The sequence below is a fragment of the Chlorocebus sabaeus genome, chromosome 15 (assembly GCF_047675955.1).
Source record: "Chlorocebus sabaeus isolate Y175 chromosome 15, mChlSab1.0.hap1, whole genome shotgun sequence".
NCBI classification, from domain to species: domain Eukaryota; kingdom Metazoa; phylum Chordata; class Mammalia; order Primates; family Cercopithecidae; genus Chlorocebus; species Chlorocebus sabaeus.
The window spans coordinates 6,535,349-6,554,188 of NC_132918.1; the positions used below are offsets into that span (position 1 = coordinate 6,535,349).

An 18,840-nucleotide genomic window follows, 5' to 3' on the forward strand; every position below is an offset into this window, starting at 1 on the left:
GACAGTTTTTATTTTAAAAAATCAACAGGAAAACATATTTGCTGATCACCCCTGTATTATGATGATGAATAGGTGAAGTGAACTACAGTGTGACCATATCACAAATCTACCGAGAAGAATGTTTTCATGCTCACCTAATAGACCGTATTAGCCGTATTTCCACAAAGGTTATGTGCATTCACTCTTAATATGATTTATCGTAATTTTACTATTTTATAATCAACATGTTAGTACCTTTGTTGGTGGTTGTTTTTTTCCCTTAGAGATGGGGTCTGACTTTATCAGCCAGGCTGGAATGCAGTAGCACAATCGTAGCTCACTGCCGCCTTGAATTCCTGGGCTTGAGGAATCCTCCCGCCTGAGCCTCCTGAGTGGCTAGGACTACAGGCATGTACCACCATGCCTGGCTAATTTATTTAAAAAAAAATTTTTTTAAGAAACAGTCTCACTGTGTTGCCCAGGCTGGTCTTGAACTCCTGGGTTCAAGCAGTCCTCCTGCCTCGGCCTCCCAAAGTGCTGGGATTTATAAGTGTGAGGCACTGTGCCTGGCCGTTTTTTGGGTTTTATTATGATTTTTTATTAGTATATTTCTAAGATACTAATGGTCCATATTAATTTAATATATTTAACTTTTCTGGATGAGCCATTTTAATTTCAGTCTTCTATTTTCATAAAATTTAACTGTAAGAGTTGCTTAAAAACAAAAGGTCACAAAAATTTTTCATTGGTCTTTTGACAATATATGAAGTGACTATAATTTGTAATATTAATGTAGTCAAATTTGTCAGTCTTTGACAGTTTGTTCTTTTTTTATGTATCCCTACTTTAGTCTCTATTTTCTGTCTTTTAAAAATATTTATTCATTCATTTATTCATTCTCCTTCAGGTTGGAGAAATGTCTTTTATTATTTGCCATTTTTTGTAGTGAGATTTTTTTCTCTTTAATATTCATCCTGCAAATGGTAATGTTTTCACTGAGTTTTACAAGATTATAGTTTCTTTGTTTTGACAGGGTCTCTCAATCTGTCACCCACATTGGAGTGCCATGGCACAATCTCAGCTTACTGCAGCCACAACCTTCTGGGCTCAGATGATCCTCCCACCGCAGCCTCCTGGGTAGCTGGGACTGCAGGCATGTGCTACCATGCCTGGCTAGTTTTTTTGTAGAGATTGGGGTTTCACCATGTTGCCCAGGCTCATCTTGAACTCCTGGGCTCAAGCATTCTGTCTGCCTTGGCACCCGAAGTGCTGGGATTACAGGCGTAAGCCATCTCATTTGACGTGTGGTTCTTTTTCTAAGTCTATAACCTCTAATTTGAGGTCAAAATATCAGATCTTACTTAAATAAAATAAAAGTGGAGAAATCCTGGTGATTGTACCTAACAGTTTAGCTTAACGAATGTGATATTTATCACCCCAAACAAATATATTAACATGTGTTTGCTTTTATATAGGCATGTAGAAGTCCAGGTGTTTGGTGACCACCATGGCAATGCTGTGTACTTGTTTGAAAGAGACTGTAGTGTGCAGAGACGACATCAGAAGATCATTGAGGAGGCCCCAGCAGTAAGCACTTTGGAAAGAAATTTCTAAGCTTCTCTATAATGTGAATCTTACTCTGATTTTCATATTAGAAGTCTGCGAATCTGGTGTCTCTCACCCCTCAAACTCCTGCTGGACAGCTGTTTCCTAATAGCAGTGTAATGAAAAGACCTCCTGTGGTATTGGGGATGAGGAGGAGATTGATGTTCTGGGGGTAGACACAACAGGGCCATGTTGCTTCTGGATAAAATATGGGAAAATCTACTCTGATTCACCAATCTGATTTACAGTGAAAAGCTGTATAGTGAGGTTTCAGTGCACATTTTAAATTGTAATGAACGGCTGGGTGCAGTGGCTCACGCCTTTATTCCCAGCACTTCGGGAGGCCAAGGTGGGTGGATCACCTGAGGTCAGGAGTTCAAGACCAGCTAGACCCACATGGAGAAACCCCCATCTCTACTAAAAATACAAAACTAGCCAGGTTTGGTGGCGCGTGCCTATAATCCCAGCTACTCGTGAAGGCTGAGGCAGGAGAATTGCTTGAACCTGGGAGGCAGAGGTTGCGGTGAGCTGACATCATGCCATTGCACTCCAGCCTGGGCAACGAGCAAAACTCCGTCTCAAAAAAAAAAAATACAGAAAATTGTAATGAACTAGAATTAATTACTGCAATGGAATGGTCTGGTTAATTGAATGTATTTTTTGTGGAGAAGGCTTTTTTAATTACCATTTCATATGTTCCCAAAATATGTGAGAGATTTTCCTGTCTTATTGGTTATATTATAGAGACGAGAGGATCTCTCATTTGGCAGCGCTTGCTCGCTTAACATTATTTGTTTGCATCTCTTTGAGCCTTACCCCTGATTGGTTGAGGTGATTACCTGGGTCAAAGCCTGCAACTAGGACTACCTATTTTTGGATTTACATTTCTGTGGAGATTGCTACTGCCATGGGTTCTTGTTCAATGTTACATAGATGTTTTTTTCAATATATATTTATTTCCAAAAAGTCAGGGATCAGAGATTTCTGGTTAATCAGTACATTATTCTTATATCATATTCAAATTTTAATTTATGTTGCAGAATATATTAACTTCTGATGTAGAATATATTATACCATTATATATTATACCAGAATATGTTATGCCATGAATATTGACATATTAAATGTCAATAGAAATTGCAGTAAAGCCTTATTTTCAAGTGGTGATTACTTAAATTTATATCTGTATAGCACTGTTTTTAAAAAGTTAAACACTTTGTTTACTTCTTGACATATATTTCTTTTTATGTACCTTTCTTATTAACTTGGAATCTCAGGGTTTCCCATTATTTTAAGATAATCATTAGGCACATCACTCAGATTGCTTATCATCCTGAAAAAAAATAAGGACTGTTGAAAGTTACCATATTGATACATATAGTTTTGTTTTGTTTTTTTGAGACAAGCTCTGGCTTTGTCATCCAGTCTGGAGTGCAGCGGCGTAATCATAGCTTATTGCAGTCTCCAACTCCTGGGCTCAAGCTGTCCTCCCCTCAGCCTCCGGAGTACTTGGGACTACAAGCGCATGCCACCATGCCTGGCTAATTTTTTTAAAATTTATTGTGGAGATGGGGTCTTAGTGTGTTGACCATGCTGGTCTCAAACTTCTGACTTCAAGTGATCCTTTAACCTCAGCCTCCCAAGCACTTGGATTACAGGCCCGAGCCACTGTGCTCAGCCTGAAACATAATTTTAAGTGGACATATAGTTATAAAAGCTGTCATGTAGATACAATGGACAAAGATATGTAATTATGCTGAGTAATATCTGCAATGCATAGAAATTAGTAGCAGAATCATTAAACTTTGGTATATTGATAGTTAAACTAGCATAGGACAGTTCTTGATGAAGTATATAATATTAGCTTTTTATCCTTTTTTTTTTTTTTTTTGAGACGGAGTTTTGCTCTGTCACCCAGGCTGGAGTGCAGTGGCACTACCTCGGCTCACTGCATCCTCCGCCTCGTGGGTTTAAGCAATTCTCTGCCTCAGCCTCCCAAGTAGCTGGGATTACAGGCACCCACCACCACACTTGGCTAATTTTTGTTTTGTATTTTTTAATAGAGAGGGTTTCACCATCTTGGCCAGGCTGATCTTGAACTCCTAACCTCATGATCAACCCACCTTGACCTCCCAAAGTGCTGGAATTACAGGCGTGAGCCACCGCACCCGGCCAACTTTTTATCCTTTTTCATGCAGAATATGATACATAGAAATATAATACAGTCATGCATTGCTTAACAATAGGAATACATTCTGAGAAATGCGTCTTTAGGTTATTTTGTAATCGTGTGAACATCACAGAGTGTATTTAAACCTAAATAGCAAAGCCTACCACACACCTAGGCTGCTAGTAGAGCCCATTGCTCGTCGGTTACAAACCTATACAGCATGTTACTGTACTGAATACTGTAGGCAGTTGTAACACAGTGGTAAGTATTTGTGTATCTAAACATATATAAACATAGAAAAGGTACAGTAAAAATACAGTATAAAAGATTATTAAAATGATACACCTATATGGAATACTTACCATGAATTGAGCCTGCAAGATTTTCAGTTGCTCTGGGTGGGACAGTGAGTGAATGTGAAGACCTAGTACATCACTGTACACTTGGTAAACACTGTACACTTACACTCAATTAAATTTATAAAAAATATTTAATAAATTAGCCTTAACTTACTGTAACTTTTTTACTTTATAAACTTTCAATTTTTTTTTTCACTTTTTGACTCTTTTTTCATAATACTTAGCTTAAAACACAAACACATTAAACAGACATACAAAAATATTCTTTCTTGGCTAGGTGTGGTGGCTCATACCTGTAATCCCAGGGCTCTAGGAGGCTGAGACGGGTGGGTCACTTGAGGTCAGGAGTTTGAGACCAGCCTGGCCAACATGCTGAAACCCTGTCTGTACTAAAAATATAAGAATTATCTGGGTGTGGTAGCAGGCACCTGTAATCCCAGCTACTCAGGAGGCTGAGACAGAATTGCTTTAAAAAACCCAGGAGGCAGAGGTTAAATGAGCCGAGATCACACCACTGCACTCCAGCCTGGGCAACAGAGTGAGACTCCATCTCAAAAAAAAAAAAAAAAAAAAAAAAATTATTTATAGCCTTATTCTATAACCTTTTTCCTGTTTATTTATTTATTTTTTTTTTTGAGACAGAGTCTCACTCTGTAGCCTAGGCTGGAGTGCAGTGGTGCAGTCTTGACTCAGTGCAGCCTCTGCCTCCTGAGTTCAAGTGATTCTCGTGCCTCAGCCTCCAGAGTAGCTGGGACTATTGGCACTGGCCATCACACCCGGCTAATTTTTGTATTTTTAGTAGATACGGGGTTTCACTATGTTGGCCAGGCTGGTCTCGAACTCTTGACGTCATGATCCACCCACCTCAGCCTCCCAAAGTGCTGGGATTACAGGCGTAAGCCACTGCACCCGGCCCCTATTTTAAAATTTTTAAATTAAATTAAATTAAATTTTTTCAAGACAGGGTCTTGCTGTGTCACCCAGGCTGGATGGAGTGCAGTGGCACAAACATGGCCCTGATGTCTTGGGCTCAAGTGATCCTCCCACCTCAGCCTCCTGAGTGACTGAAACTATAGGTGTGTGCTATCATGCCTGGCCAATTTTTTTTATTTTTTAGAGACGGGGGCTCACCGTGTTGCTCTGTGGTTTGATTCTCACCAGGCTGTTATCAGTCTCCTGGGCTCAAGTGCTTCACCCGTCTCGGCCTCCCAAAATGTTGGGATTACAGGGGTGAGCCACCACACCTGGCCTATTTTAACTTTTTAAACTTTTCTATTAAAAATGAAGACACAATCACACCCATTAGACCTAAACAGAGTCAGGATCATCAATGTCACTTTCTTTTCTCCACATCTTGTCCCACTAAAAGTTTTCAGGGTCAATAACATCTTTGGAGCTGTCATATTCTATGATAACAATGCCACCTTCTGAAATACCTCCTGAAGGACCTGCCTGAGGCTGTTTTACAGGTGACTCTTTTTTTTCAGTAAAAGGGATACACTTTAAAGTAACTATTAGAATTGTATAGTATAGTAAATTTAAAAAAAAAAGTAATTGTATTATAAAGTATTATATGCAGTGCATCATTGTGCTATACTTTTTTTTTTTTTTTTTGAGACGGAATCTCGCTCTGTCACCCAGGCTAGAATGCAGTGGCGCGATCTCTGCTCACTGCAAGCTCCACCTCCTGGGTTCACATCATTCTCCTGCCTCAGCCTCCTGAGTAGCTGGGACTACAGGCGCCTGCCACCACACTCGGCTAATTTTCTTTGTATTTTTAGTAGAGATAGGGTTTCACCGTGTTAGCCAGGATGGTCTGGATCTCCTGACCTCGTGATCTGCCTGCCTCAATCTCCCAAAGTGCTGGGATTATAGGCGTGAGCCACTGTGGCCGGCCGATTGTGCTATACTTTTGTATACTGGCAGTGAAGTCGTTTTGTTTACACCAGCCTCACCACAAAACACATGAGTAATGACTGTGCTGTGATGTTATGGCAGCTGCAGTGTCACTAGGTGATAGGGATTTTTCAGCTCCATCATAATCTTATGGGACAACTGTTGTATGTGTGACCTGTCGTTGACTGAGAAACATCATGACGTGACACCTGACTGAATTGAATTTTAATGGAATTTCTAGTAAGGCAAGCTACTAATGGAGATTTATTTAAATATCTTTTTCATAGCCTGGTATTAAACCTGAAGTAAGAAAAAAGCTGGGAGAAGCTGCAGTCAGAGCTGCTAAAGCTGTAAATTATGTTGGAGCAGGTATGTTAAGATCTGCTTCTAAAGGAAGAGACGTTAACAGTGATTAATTTATGTTTTAGAAGGCAAGAGAAACACAAGTTTTAAATCAGTCGCTTTCAAGCTGTTTTGACCATATTCACAGTAAGAAATACGTTTGATATTGAGACCTGGTATGTACACATAAATGTTTATTTTTACATATATATATATTTGAAACAAACGTTTCATTAAACAGTACCTGTCTTAATTATATGAGTTTTGATATTTTGTATTCTATTTTAAAATCACTAGATTGATTTTTTTTACTTCTTTATAGTTAATAAACTTTATTTTTTAGAGCAGTTTTAAGCCTATAGCAAAATTGAGCAAAAAGTACAGAGAGTTCCCATATACCCCCGTCCCCCGCCGACACTCCCCAACACACAAGCTCCCACAGTATCAGCATCCCTGTACCAGAATGGTAATGTTTGTTAAAGCCAGTGACCCTACAGTGACACATCATTATCACCCAAGTCCGTAGTTGACATTAGGGCTCACTCTTGGTGGTGTACATTCTGTGAGTTTTGACAAATGTGTAATGAAATGTATCCACCATTGTACTATGGTATAGAATAGTTTCGGTGCCCTAAATATCCTCTGTGCTCTGTCTATTCATCCCTCCATTCCCCCTAAACCCCGGCAGCCATTCATGTTTTTACTGCCTCCCTAGTTTTGCCTTTTCAAGAATGTCATATAGCTGGAATCCTACAGTATTTAGCCTTTTCAGATTGGTTTCTTTATAATATGCATTTAAGTTTCCTCCATGTCTTTTCACGGCTTGATAGTTCATTTCTTTTTTATGCTGAATAATATTTTGTTGTCTTGATGTCCCAGAGTTTATTATCCGTTCAGCTACTGAAGGACATGTTGGTTGCTTCCAAGTTTTGGCAATTATGAATAAAGCTGCTATAAACGCCCTGGAAACAAACAGGCTTTTGTATGGACATAATTTTTTGGTTTATTTGGGTGAATACTAAGGAGCATGCTACTGGGTCATATGGTGAGAGAATGTTTAGTTTTGGAAGAAACTGACAAACTTGTCAGAGTGACTGTACTATTTTGCATTCCTACCAGCTACAAAAAAGGTTTCCTGTTGCTCCAAATCCTCAACAGCTTTTGGTGATGTCAGTGTTTTGGATTCGGGTCATTTGGTATCTCATTGTTTTAATTTGCATTTCGCTAATGACATACAATATTGAACATATTTTCATATGCATACTTGCCATCTGTATATCTTCTTTAATAAAGTGTCTGTTCAGGTCTTTCACCCATTTTTAATCAGGTAGTTTGTTTTCCTATTGTTGAGTTTTAAGAGTTCTTTGTATATTTTGAATAACAGTTATTTATCAGATGTGCCTTTTCAAACCTGTCCGTCTGAGGCTTGTCTTCACTTCTCTTGACTTTCCCTTTCTTTTTTTTCTTTTTTTTTTTTTTTTTTTTTTTTTTTTTTGAGAGAGAGTCTCACTCTGTCTCCCAGGCTGGAGTGTAGTGGCGTGATCTCAGCTCACTGCAACCTCCATCTCCCAGGTTCAAGCTATTCTCCTATCCCAGCCCCCCAAGTAGCTGGGATTATGGGCATGCACCATCACACACCCAGCTACTTTTTTGCATTTTAGGTAGAGACGGAGTTTCACCACATTAGCCAGACTGATCTTGAACTCTTGACCTCAGGTGATTCGCCCACCTTGGCCTCCCAAAGTGCTGGGATTACAGGCATGAGCCACCACACCCGGCTGACTTTCCTTTTCACAGAGCAGAAGTTTTAAGTTTTAATGAAGTCCAGCATATCAATTATTTGTAGATCATGCCTTTGGTGTTGTATATAAAAAGTCATCACCATATTCAAGCTTGTCTAGGTTATATTATACTCGGCTGGCCTTGTGCTCTTTTGAAAGGTTATTAATTATTGATTCAATCTCTTTAATAAACATAGCTATTCAGATTATTTCTCTTTATAGAGCCAGGGTCTCATTATATTGTCCAGGCTGGTCTTAGACTCTTGGCCTCAAGAGATCCTCCTGCCTTAGCCTCCCAAAGTGCTGGGATTACAGGCATGAGCCACCATGCCTGGCCTATCCTCACTGCAACCTCCACTTCCTGAACTCGAGCAGTCTTCCCACCTCAGCCTCCCAAGTAGCTGGAACTACAGGCATGTGCCAAAACACTCAGCTAATTTTTAAACTTTTAGTAGAGACAGGGTCCCCCCCATATTGCCAAGGCTGGTCTCAAACCCCTGAGCTCAAGCATTCCTCCCACCTTGGCCTCCCAAAGTGCTGGGATTACACACATGAGCCGCTGCACCTGGCCCTAGGTTCTCTCTTTCTTGTATGAGTTTTGACAGATTGTGTCTTTGAAGGACTCGGTTCATTTCATCTAGGTTATCACATTTGTGGGCATAGAATTATTCATATTTCTTTATTATCATTTTAATGTCCATGGGATCTGTAGTGATAGCCCTCTTTTTGTTCCATTACTAGCAATTTGTGTTTTCTCTCTTCTTTTTTTTTTTTGGTTAACCTGGCTAAAGGTTATTGTGTTTTTGTTTTGTTTTGTTTTTGAAACAGAGTCTCACTCTGTCACCAGGCTGGAGTGCAGTGGCGAGATCTTGGCTCACTGCAACCTCCACCCACTGGGTTCAAGTGATTCTCCTGCCTCAACCTCCTGAGTAGCTGGGACTACAGGCACGCACCACCACACCCAGCTCAGTTTTTGTATTTTTAGTAGAAACGGGGTTTCACCATCTTGGCCAGGATGGTCTTGATCTCTTGACCTCGTGATCTGCCCGCCGCAGCCAAGGTTATTGATTTTATTGATCTTTTCAAGGAACCAATTTGGGTTTTGGTGATTTTTTCTATTGATTTTCCATTTTCAATTTCATTAATTTTTGCTTTAACTTTCATTATTTCTTCTGCTTACTTTGGATTTAATTTGCTGTTCTCATTAATTAAAATATAAGCTTAGATTATCGATTTTGATATTTTCTTCTTTTCTAATATATACATTCAATGCTATAAATTTCCCACTGTGCACTGCTTTTGATACATTCTTCAAATTTTGAAAGTTGTATTTTTATTTAATTCAAAATATTTTAAATTTTTTCTTGAGATTTCTTTATTGATTCAGGTGTCATTTAGAAGTATGTTGTTTAATATCCAAATATCTTAGGATTTTCCAGATATCCTTCTGTTAGTGATTTCTAGTTTAATTCTGTTATGTTCTGAGAGCAGACACTGTATGATTTCTATTCTTTTAAATTTGTTAAGTTGTGGTTTATGTTACAGAATGTGGTCTATCCTGGTGAATATTCCTTTCTAGTTTGAGAATGTGTTCTGCTGTTGTTGGATGAAATAGTCTATAGATGACAGTTGTATCCAGTTGATTGATGGTGCTGTTGAGTTCAACTATGTCCTTATTGATTTTCTGCCTGCTGGATCATCCATATTTATTTAATAACAGATAGGTGTTAAAGTCTCCAACTATAATAGTGAATTAATCTATTTCTCCTTACAATTCTTTTTTGCCACATATATTTTATGCTCTGTTGTTAGGTACATGCATGTTAAAAATTGTTATGTCTACCCCTTTATCATTGTTTAATGCCCCTCATCCCTGATAACTTTTCCTGCTCTGAAATTTGCTCTAAAATTAAGATGGCTACTCCCACTCTCTTTGGTGTTAGCATATTCTATCTTTCTCTGTTTTTACTTTAAATCTACAAGTCTTTATATTTAAAGTGGATTTCTTGTAGATAACATATATTTGTCTGTTGCTTTTTTATCTGCTCGAACAACCTCTGTCCTTTAATTGGTATATTCAGACCTCAACATTTAAAGTGATTGTTAATATACTTTGATTAATATTTACCGTATTTATTATTGTTTTCTGTTTATTCCCCTTTTTCCTATTTTTATCTTTCAGACTTTTTCTGCCTTTCATGGTTTTAATTGAGCATCTTATATGATCCAATTTCCTCTTCTGTTTTAGCATATCAAGTATGGTCATATGCTGCATAACACCATTTTGTTCAATATAACAGTGGTTCCATAAGATTGAAATGCAGCTGAAAAATTCCTATCTAGTGACATTGTGGCCACTGTAACATCATAGTACAATGCATTACTTTTTTTAGGTTTAGATATATTTAGATATACAAATACTTACCACTGTGTTACAGTTGCCTACAGTATGCAGTAACATGTTATTATTATTTCAAATATTACTTCCGTTCCTTCCTTTCTTCTCCTTCTGGTATTCTCATTCTGTGTAGTTATACCTTTTGTAGTTGGCTTACAGTGCTAGGTATTGTTCTGTTTAAGGTTTTTTTCTCATTGTTTTTCAGAATTGGAAGTTTCTGTTGTCATATCCTCAAGTTCAGAGGTTCTTTCCCCTGCCATACCCAATGTGCTAATGAGCCCCCCACAAAGCATGCTTCGTTTCTATTAGGGTTATGGTTTTGTGTTTTTTTTTTTTTCAATTCTAGCATTTCCTTTTTATTCTTTCTTAGAAATTTCACTTCTCTGCTTACATTGTCCATCTGTTCTTGCATGTTGTCTACTTTTTTCATTAAAGCCCTTAGCCTGTTAATCACAGTTTTGAATTTCTGTGTCTGATAATTCTAACATTCCTGTCATACCTGATGCTTCTTCAGTCTCTTCGAACTGTGTTTTTTGCCTTTTAGTATGCCTTGTAATTTTTTGTTGAAAGATGGACCTGGTGTACTGGGTAAAGAGAATTTTGCTAAACAGGCCTTTTGTAATGTGATAAGGCTGGAGGGGGCGTGTTCTACTGTCCCATGATTGGATGTCAGTCTTGCTGAGCCTGTGCCCCTGGTGTGTGAACTTCACCAGCGCTTCCCAGTATGTTTTTGTTTTGTTCTCCTCCACCCCTTAGATTGGACAGGATGTCTGGCAAAGGCTGGGGTTGAGTATTTCTCCTCCCCCAGTGAGGTTAGGCTCTGATAAAATACCAATCGTTTAGGCTCTGATAAAATAGTTTTTCTCAAGGGCAAACCTTGAATGTTTTGGTGTATTTCAAACTGGTTGCATTTCCCTTCTTCTGATGCTGGAAGCATGGGAGGATTTTTCTCTGATATTCACTGTGAAGGTCTGGCAGAGCTCCTAGAGGTAAAACTCACAGAAGTGTGGGGTCCTCCTGTAACTGGGTCGCCTTGGAGTTTTTAACTCTCAGAGTTGTCCACACTGAGCTGCCAGGAATTTGTCAATTACAGCTCAGGCTTATCCTTATGGCATCTTTGTATCTGCCTGTCAGTTGTCTGTCTCTCTGGTTCTGTGAACAAGCAGCTTGCCCTGTGACCTGATTTCTCTGACAAATTTAAAAATTGTTGATTTTCAGCTTGTTCGGCTTTTTACTTGATAGGACAGAGTGGCAACTTCTAAGCTCCTTGATGCCGGATCAGATGCCAAAAGTCTTCAAATTGATTTTAAGCTGGGCACAGTGGCTCACACCTGTAATCCCAGCACTTTGGGAGGCCAAGGCAGGCAGATCACTTGAAGTCAGGAGTTTGAGACCAGCCTGGCCAACATGGTGAAACCCCATCTCTACTAAAAATACAAAAAATTAGCCGGACATAGTGGCGTGCACCTGTGTTCCCATCTACAGGGAGGGTAAGGTGGAAGAATTGCTTGAACCCAGGAGGCAGAGGTTGCAGTGAGCCGAGATCGCGCCATTGCACCCCAGCCTGGGTGACAGAGTGAGATTCCGTCTTTAAAAAAAAAAAATAATTGATTTTAAAATCCACTAATGGGTTGTGACCACACTTTTAAAAACAATTTTACATTGTATTCACTTTAAGCTAAGAGAAAAACACACAAACACAGAAACACAGAAGACTACAAACTATATGATTTCATTTATATAAAATTCTAGGAAAACTATAGTGACAGAAAGCAGATTGGTGGTTTCCTGGATCCCAGGGTTTAGTGAAGGGACTGATTCCAAATGGGAACAAGGGAACTTTTTTTATGATGGAAATGTTCTGTAGTTTCATTGTGGTTCTACGATTGTATTCAATTGCTAAATCACACACCTACACTTAAAATAGTTACAGTTTGTTGTCTAAAATTAAACCTTAATAAAGTTAGGGGAAATTTTTTAGAGCTTAATAGAATGCCAATAGATATTAACATAAGGTTTAGTTGCCAAACAATCTTTCAGTGGGTTACCAGCCAAAGGACTTTAAAAGGAAATTCCTCGGAGCCCACAATCATGGAAAAAAAGTTTTCTTTTTCTCCATGGGGTTAGGGTGAGATGGGATGTCATGCTATGAGGCTCCCAGGATCTTGGTGCTCTGAGGCAGTAACATGTGGTCCACCCTTGTTCTCACTGTTACAGCAGCTAAAACAGATTCATAATTTGGGCTTACCATTTGCTCACAACCCCGAATATACCTTTTCATTGCCAAATTTCATACAGCTCTCTATTTTTGACTAAGACTCATGCTGCTGCAAATGTGAGATGTTTTCTTCATGAAATGCAAAGTGTTACCATTGAATGAAGGCAGCAGTAAAACTTGATGTGATGCATCATGGGAGATTTTGGTTTGCTACTGATTGATTATACACTATTGAATATGACCATTGTTTTTTATCTTTTAGGGACTGTGGAGTTTATTATGGACTCGAAACATAATTTCTATTTCATGGAGATGAATACAAGGCTGCAAGTGGAACATCCTGTTACTGAGATGATCACAGGAACTGACTTGGTGGAGTGGCAGCTTAGAGTGCGAATATTTTTTCTATTAAAGATCAGCCTTGGCTGGGTGTGGTGGCTCATGCCTGTAGTCCCAACACTTTGGCAGGCCAAGGCAGGTGGATCACCTGAGGTCAGAAGTTCAATACCAGCCTGGCCAACATGGTGAAACCCTGTGTCTACTAAAAATACAAAAATCAGCTGGGCATGGTGCCAGGTGCCTGTAGTCGCTGGTACTCAGGAGGCTGAGGCAGGAGAATCACTTGAGCTGGGGAGGCAGAGGTTGCAGTGAGCCGAGATCACACTGCTGCATTCCAGCCTGGGTGACAGAGTGAGACTCCATCTTAATAAAAGAAAAGAAAAAATAATCAGTCTTGATGGGAGGGAGGCGAGGGTTGAAAAACTACCTAAATGGTTCCATGTTCACTGTTTGAGTGATGGGTGCACCAGGAGCTCAAACCCCAGCATTATGCAAAATACCCGTGTAGCAAATGTTCACGTGTTCCACCTGAATCTATAATTTACAAAATACCAAAAACAACAACAGCAACAACACAGTCTTGAGAATAGGTTACTACCTTCTGACCTCCTAAAGCAGGTGTCATTTTGGACAGGATTCAGTTCTTGGTGGTTGTGATGAGGACAGGAAGATGGGACATAAAAAGTGAAGCCACATTTGATGCTGTAGCTTTTTTTGGCACATTAAGGACCGAGATTCATTTCCCCTTAGGCATGGGCAGCCAGCAAGTGAGATTCTGTCACAGACGCTTGCTCACAACCACATCACCTCAAGGGAAAAGCCTCATGGTCTACCTAAAGCCTCAGCATTCTGGGCCAGGCCATCATTCGATTTTAGAGGCAGGGCAGATGCTAGACAAGATGAAATGAGCTAAGGCAGAGTTGGGAATGAAGAGCCAAGGAGATGGTCTAGAATGATCCAAGTAAAGTGTGGATTTATGGCTGTTGCTGGCCGATGAGTAAATGTTCATTCAGAGTAATTGTTTGGAAACTTATAAAGCATTTTGACATTGCTATGTCTACTGTATTTTTCAAACACGTAAGGTTATAACTGTTCTTTTACTGTGGATAGTTTGAGAAGCGCTGGTATAAACCAGAATTCCACAAAACATACTTCTAAAATATTAATAATAGCTTAGTCTGTTTTTGTTCTCGTAAGAACAACAGATTTTACTTTAGCCTTCTTTTTCTTAACATGAAAAAAATTTGTTAAGTAATATAGACATTCCTGATATCTGTAGGATTCTCGGTTCCTTATATATCCTGAATCTAAATTGTTTTTTTATGGTGTGATGCTAAAGTCTTGATTATTTTGATAATTTTATCTTTTCAGAACTTCTGTAAATAATAATATCATACTCCTTTTGTTGGTTCCTTGGGGGTGATTGGTGGTTTTAATTGAGCCGAAAGGTTCTTCTGGGGCTGTATATCCTAGGGCGCTAATGAAAATCAGGCACAGCAAGCTAGTAAGTTTTAGTGAGTGTCAAGAAAAACTGTAGTGGCTTTGGAAACTTCTGGAAAGAGTGTTTATATTTCCAGAATTCAAGGAAAAGGAGGACAATTTTTCTGAAGCAGTAAATCAAGAGAGTTTAGACTTTGGAAATCATAAGAGAAAAAAAGATTTCTAAGGATTAAGGAAGGAGAAAGCTTTTGGGCATTAGGGAAACCAACAGACATTTATTTTTTGTAAGAGCTTGTCAAGGCTCTTCGGAAAGAGAAGCCAGCTTTTATCATCTGGGGAGGGACACTAGAACTCAGGGAAGCTGCTGTACCTGGTTTATATACAGTTCAAGGCATTTGGCATCTGGCCTTTAAACAGAGGTAAAACAAAGGGGCTCACCATTTGGTGAGTCAAGAGTCCAAGCTTGAGGACCTGCCTGTGTAGTCAAGCCTTCCTAGAACAAGGGTTGAACAGTGACTGATGTGAGTGTCCCGGGTTCAGGCTACAGATACAGATAGTTAACAGTGTTCAGGGAAAGCTGGTGAAAATGTCAAGGTTAGGGGTTCCAGAGAGCCAATGTCAGCCTGAGAGAACTCAAATGGCACTATCTCCAAAGACCCAGCGACACTCAAGTAGATGCCAAGCTTGGAGGAAAATGGACAGGCAAAGACAAGTCAAGGTGAACATAAGAGACGGAGTTTTGCTCTTTTTGCCCAGGCTGGAGTGCAATGGTGTGATCCCAGCTCACCTCAACCTCCACCTCCCAGGTTCAAGCAATTCTCCTGCCTCAGCCTCCCGTGTAGCTGGGATTACAGGCGTGCACCACCATGCCCAGCTAATTTTTGTGTTTTTAGTAGAGACGGGATTTTACCATGTTGGCCAGGCTGGTCTTGAACTACTGACCTCAGGTGATCCACCTGCCTCGGCCTCCCAAATTGCTAGGATTACAGGCATGAGCCACTGTGCCTGGCCCAGAATTCTTTATTAAAATATTAAAGAATTTGTTCCAAGTCTATTGTGAACAATGCTGCAATAAACATACGTGTGCATGCATCTTTTTAGTAGAATGATTTATAATCCTTTGGGTATATACCCAGTAATGTGATTGCTGGGTCAAATGGAATTTTTGGTTCTAGATCCTAAGGATGGAATGATAATAGGTAACATAATGCTTACTGTATGCCAGACACTTTTCTCTGAAGCATGGAAGGCTTAAGAAACTTGTCTACATGACAAAGTAAGTATAGAGACAAAATTTGAACCTAGACAATCTGGCTGCAGAACCTGAGGTATTTTCAAAATATACTGCCATAAAGGCATTTAACTTAGTTCCGTTTCCTTTCATTCTTAACTGCTGTGCATCCTGATCTTTCATATTTACAGATTCAGAAAAATGAAACTTTTGCCTCTGTTTTATACTTAACCGGTGTAGTTCAATGTCATGCTAAGTTACTTAGAGTCTTTTTTCCTGTATCTAGATTGCTTTTTTAGGTTGTCGTTTTCTCATCTTGGAAAAAAACTTGAGAATAAATAGAGAAAAGTGCAGTGTGTCCTCCAATAGCCATTTCCAGTTTATACTAGTTAATTGAAGAGAGTGATTTGTTGTATTGGTACATAATAGCCAAAATAGTAATAATTATAGTAACAACAAACCGTAGTGATCACCCTGTTTGTAATCTGGTATCATGCAGTACACATCAACATAACAAAATTGAAAAACCATAATTTTCCCCTTTCTGTTTCGCTTTATCACCCACTTGCTGATGAAGATTACAGCATAGGATGACAACGCCAGCCACACTTTTTGCTTGGCTGTGAATCTAGTCGTAAACACTAATAATGTACTATTTTTTTAAAAAATTGATTTAGAAATTGAGTGCTAATGTTTTAAATGAAAACTGAGAGTATATTGCCAGTAAGAAATTTTGGTTTTGATTATATTGAACAAACACTGATTTTTATATTTGTAAGTTAGCCATCACTTTGCCTGCTTTTGCCATTTAAAAATTCTGATGCCCAAATGATAGACTGTTGCCAAGCTGCATCTGTTTTTTAATTTATTTTTGTTTTGCCCAATACTCAAATGAGTAGACAAAATAATAGTTTTTATTTGGCTGCATTGCAAAACCTAGATGTACGTTTTACCTAGAAAAAAAGCAAGACCATTGATCTACTAAGTCTGGGAGCCGCTATATGGTAGATTTCATAAGAAATACTATTCTGTTACCAGATTGCAGCAGGAGAGAAGATTCCTTTGAGCCAGGAAGAAATAACTCTGCAGGGCCATGCCTTCGAAGCTAGAATATATGCAGAAGATCCTAGCAATAACTTCATGCCTGGGGCTGGCCCATTAGTGCACCTCTCTACCCCTCAAGCAGATCCTTCCACCAGGATTGAAACTGGAGTGCGGCAAGGTAAAGTCAAAGAAAATGAAAATTCTCACTCAATTTTTAAGTTTTTAGTACATTATTATTTTTGGACAAATTCTGATCCCTGAGTCTTACGGAACTGTCTAGCATATTTTAAAATAAAGAATTTAAGTGATTTCTCAGTAACCGTTACTTTTTCCCTCTGGAATTGTTATTTTTAAAGAATAGCGAGTATTTTTAAACAGTGAACTCCTTTTCTTTGAAATTCAGCAGTACTTGGTCAAACCTAACCAGGAAATATTTTGTGTGTACTGTTTTTGACCTTGCCTCGTTACAAAACTGATTTAAGATGACTGATATCTGCTATGCACAAGGCAGACTGCCTTCAAGGTACATAAAGTATAAGTTGGAGAATTAATACATAAACTTAGTGTAAGCTAAACAATAATAAAAAAATTACAGTAAAGAAACAGTGGAAGAGTTATCACAGTTCAGCATATGATTAATAAGAGTGGTCATAACTAGTGATTATTTAGGACTTCCTACTTACAGGCACTGCTCTAGGTGATTTTTCTACATGTGTTCCTTTCACCATGAGAACTACCCTGTGAGTAGGCATTATTATCATCCCTGTTTTCTAGATGAGGAAACTGGAGCACAGAAGAGTTAAGTGACTTGTCCAAGGTCATCCTTGGAGCCAAGATTCAGACCCAGACAGTCTAGCTCCAGAGTCAGTGCTCTGAGCCTCTCCTGTCATCTTAATTTCAGTTGCTGGAATAAGTTATACAGTGATGGGATATAGCAATTTTCAGGGGTAAGAGGTCACGCTAAACTGATATAATCAGGACAGATTTTTTTGTTTGTTTTTTTGTTTGTTTTTGTTTTGTTTTTGAGATGGTCTCGCTCTGTGCCCAGACTGGAGTACAGTGGTGTGATCTTGGCTCATTACAACCTTTATCTCCCTGAGTTAAGTGATTCTCAGGCCTCAGCCTCCTGAGTAGCTGGGATTACAGGTGTATACCACCATGCCTGGCTAATTTTTTTTTTGTTTTCTATATTTTTAGTAGAGACAGATTTTCACTATGTTGGCTAGGCTGGTCTCAAACTCCTAGCCTCAAGTGATCTGCCTGCCTCAGCCTCTCAAGGTGCTGGGATTACAGGGGTGAACCACCGTGCCTGGTCAGGACAAGTTTTTAAATGGATGTCTGGAGTGGATTTAGATAGGTAGATTTAACAGCATAATGAAGAGTGAAGAAAAGAGAGAAAGGTATGTTCGAAGAATAGTAAGAAAATATGTGGCTGGAGACATGGGTTGAAGGCAAATCCTAGTGTCCTGAAAGCCAAAATGAGGATTTAGGTCTTCTTAAAAATAAATTGGTAGCATTTTGAGAGCTCTGGATAAGCCACAGCAAGATTTGGTAGTTAGTAGACTCTTTAACTTAGCAAAGCATCTTAACTCTGCTTGCCCCACTGGTTCCTTCTTTTTTTTTTTTTTTTTTTTTTTTTTTTTTTTTTTTTTTTTTTTTGAGACAGAGTTTCACTCTTGTCGACCAGGCTGGAGTGCAATGGCACAATTTTGGCTCACTGCAACCTCTGCTTCCCAGGTTCAAATTATTCTCCTTCCTCAGCCTCCTGAGTAGCTGGAATTATAGGCACCCACCACCACGCCCGGCTAATTTTTTTGTATTTTTAGTAGAGACGGGGTTTCACTATGTTGGCCAGACTGGTCTCAAACTCCTGACCTTATGATCTGCCCACCTTGGCCTCCCAATGTCTTGGGAGTACTGGCATGAGCCACCTGTAGGCATCTAATCTTACCAGTGAGGACTCTGGGGTTCAAAGAGGTCAAGTGACCTGCCAAAATCATGGAAAGACCTTACAACAACATTCTTTACAACACGCTAC

At 39.2% G+C, this 18,840-nt stretch overlaps 1 protein-coding gene across 6 annotated transcripts in view; it reads left to right on the forward strand.

Annotated features, from left to right (window-relative positions):
- The window catches only part of MCCC1 (methylcrotonyl-CoA carboxylase subunit 1), an 83,719-nt gene that overhangs the window by 39,970 nt on the left and 24,909 nt on the right, over positions 1-18,840 (forward strand). For all 6 annotated transcript variants that reach the window (XM_007971955.3, XM_007971949.3, XM_007971953.3 and 3 more), the window contains 4 exons: positions 1,455-1,566; positions 6,297-6,378; positions 13,011-13,138; positions 16,797-16,980. In XM_007971955.3, coding sequence (XP_007970146.3) covers positions 1,455-1,566; positions 6,297-6,378; positions 13,011-13,138; positions 16,797-16,980 — 506 coding nt within the window. The remainder of the gene's footprint in view (positions 1-1,454; positions 1,567-6,296; positions 6,379-13,010; positions 13,139-16,796; positions 16,981-18,840) is intronic.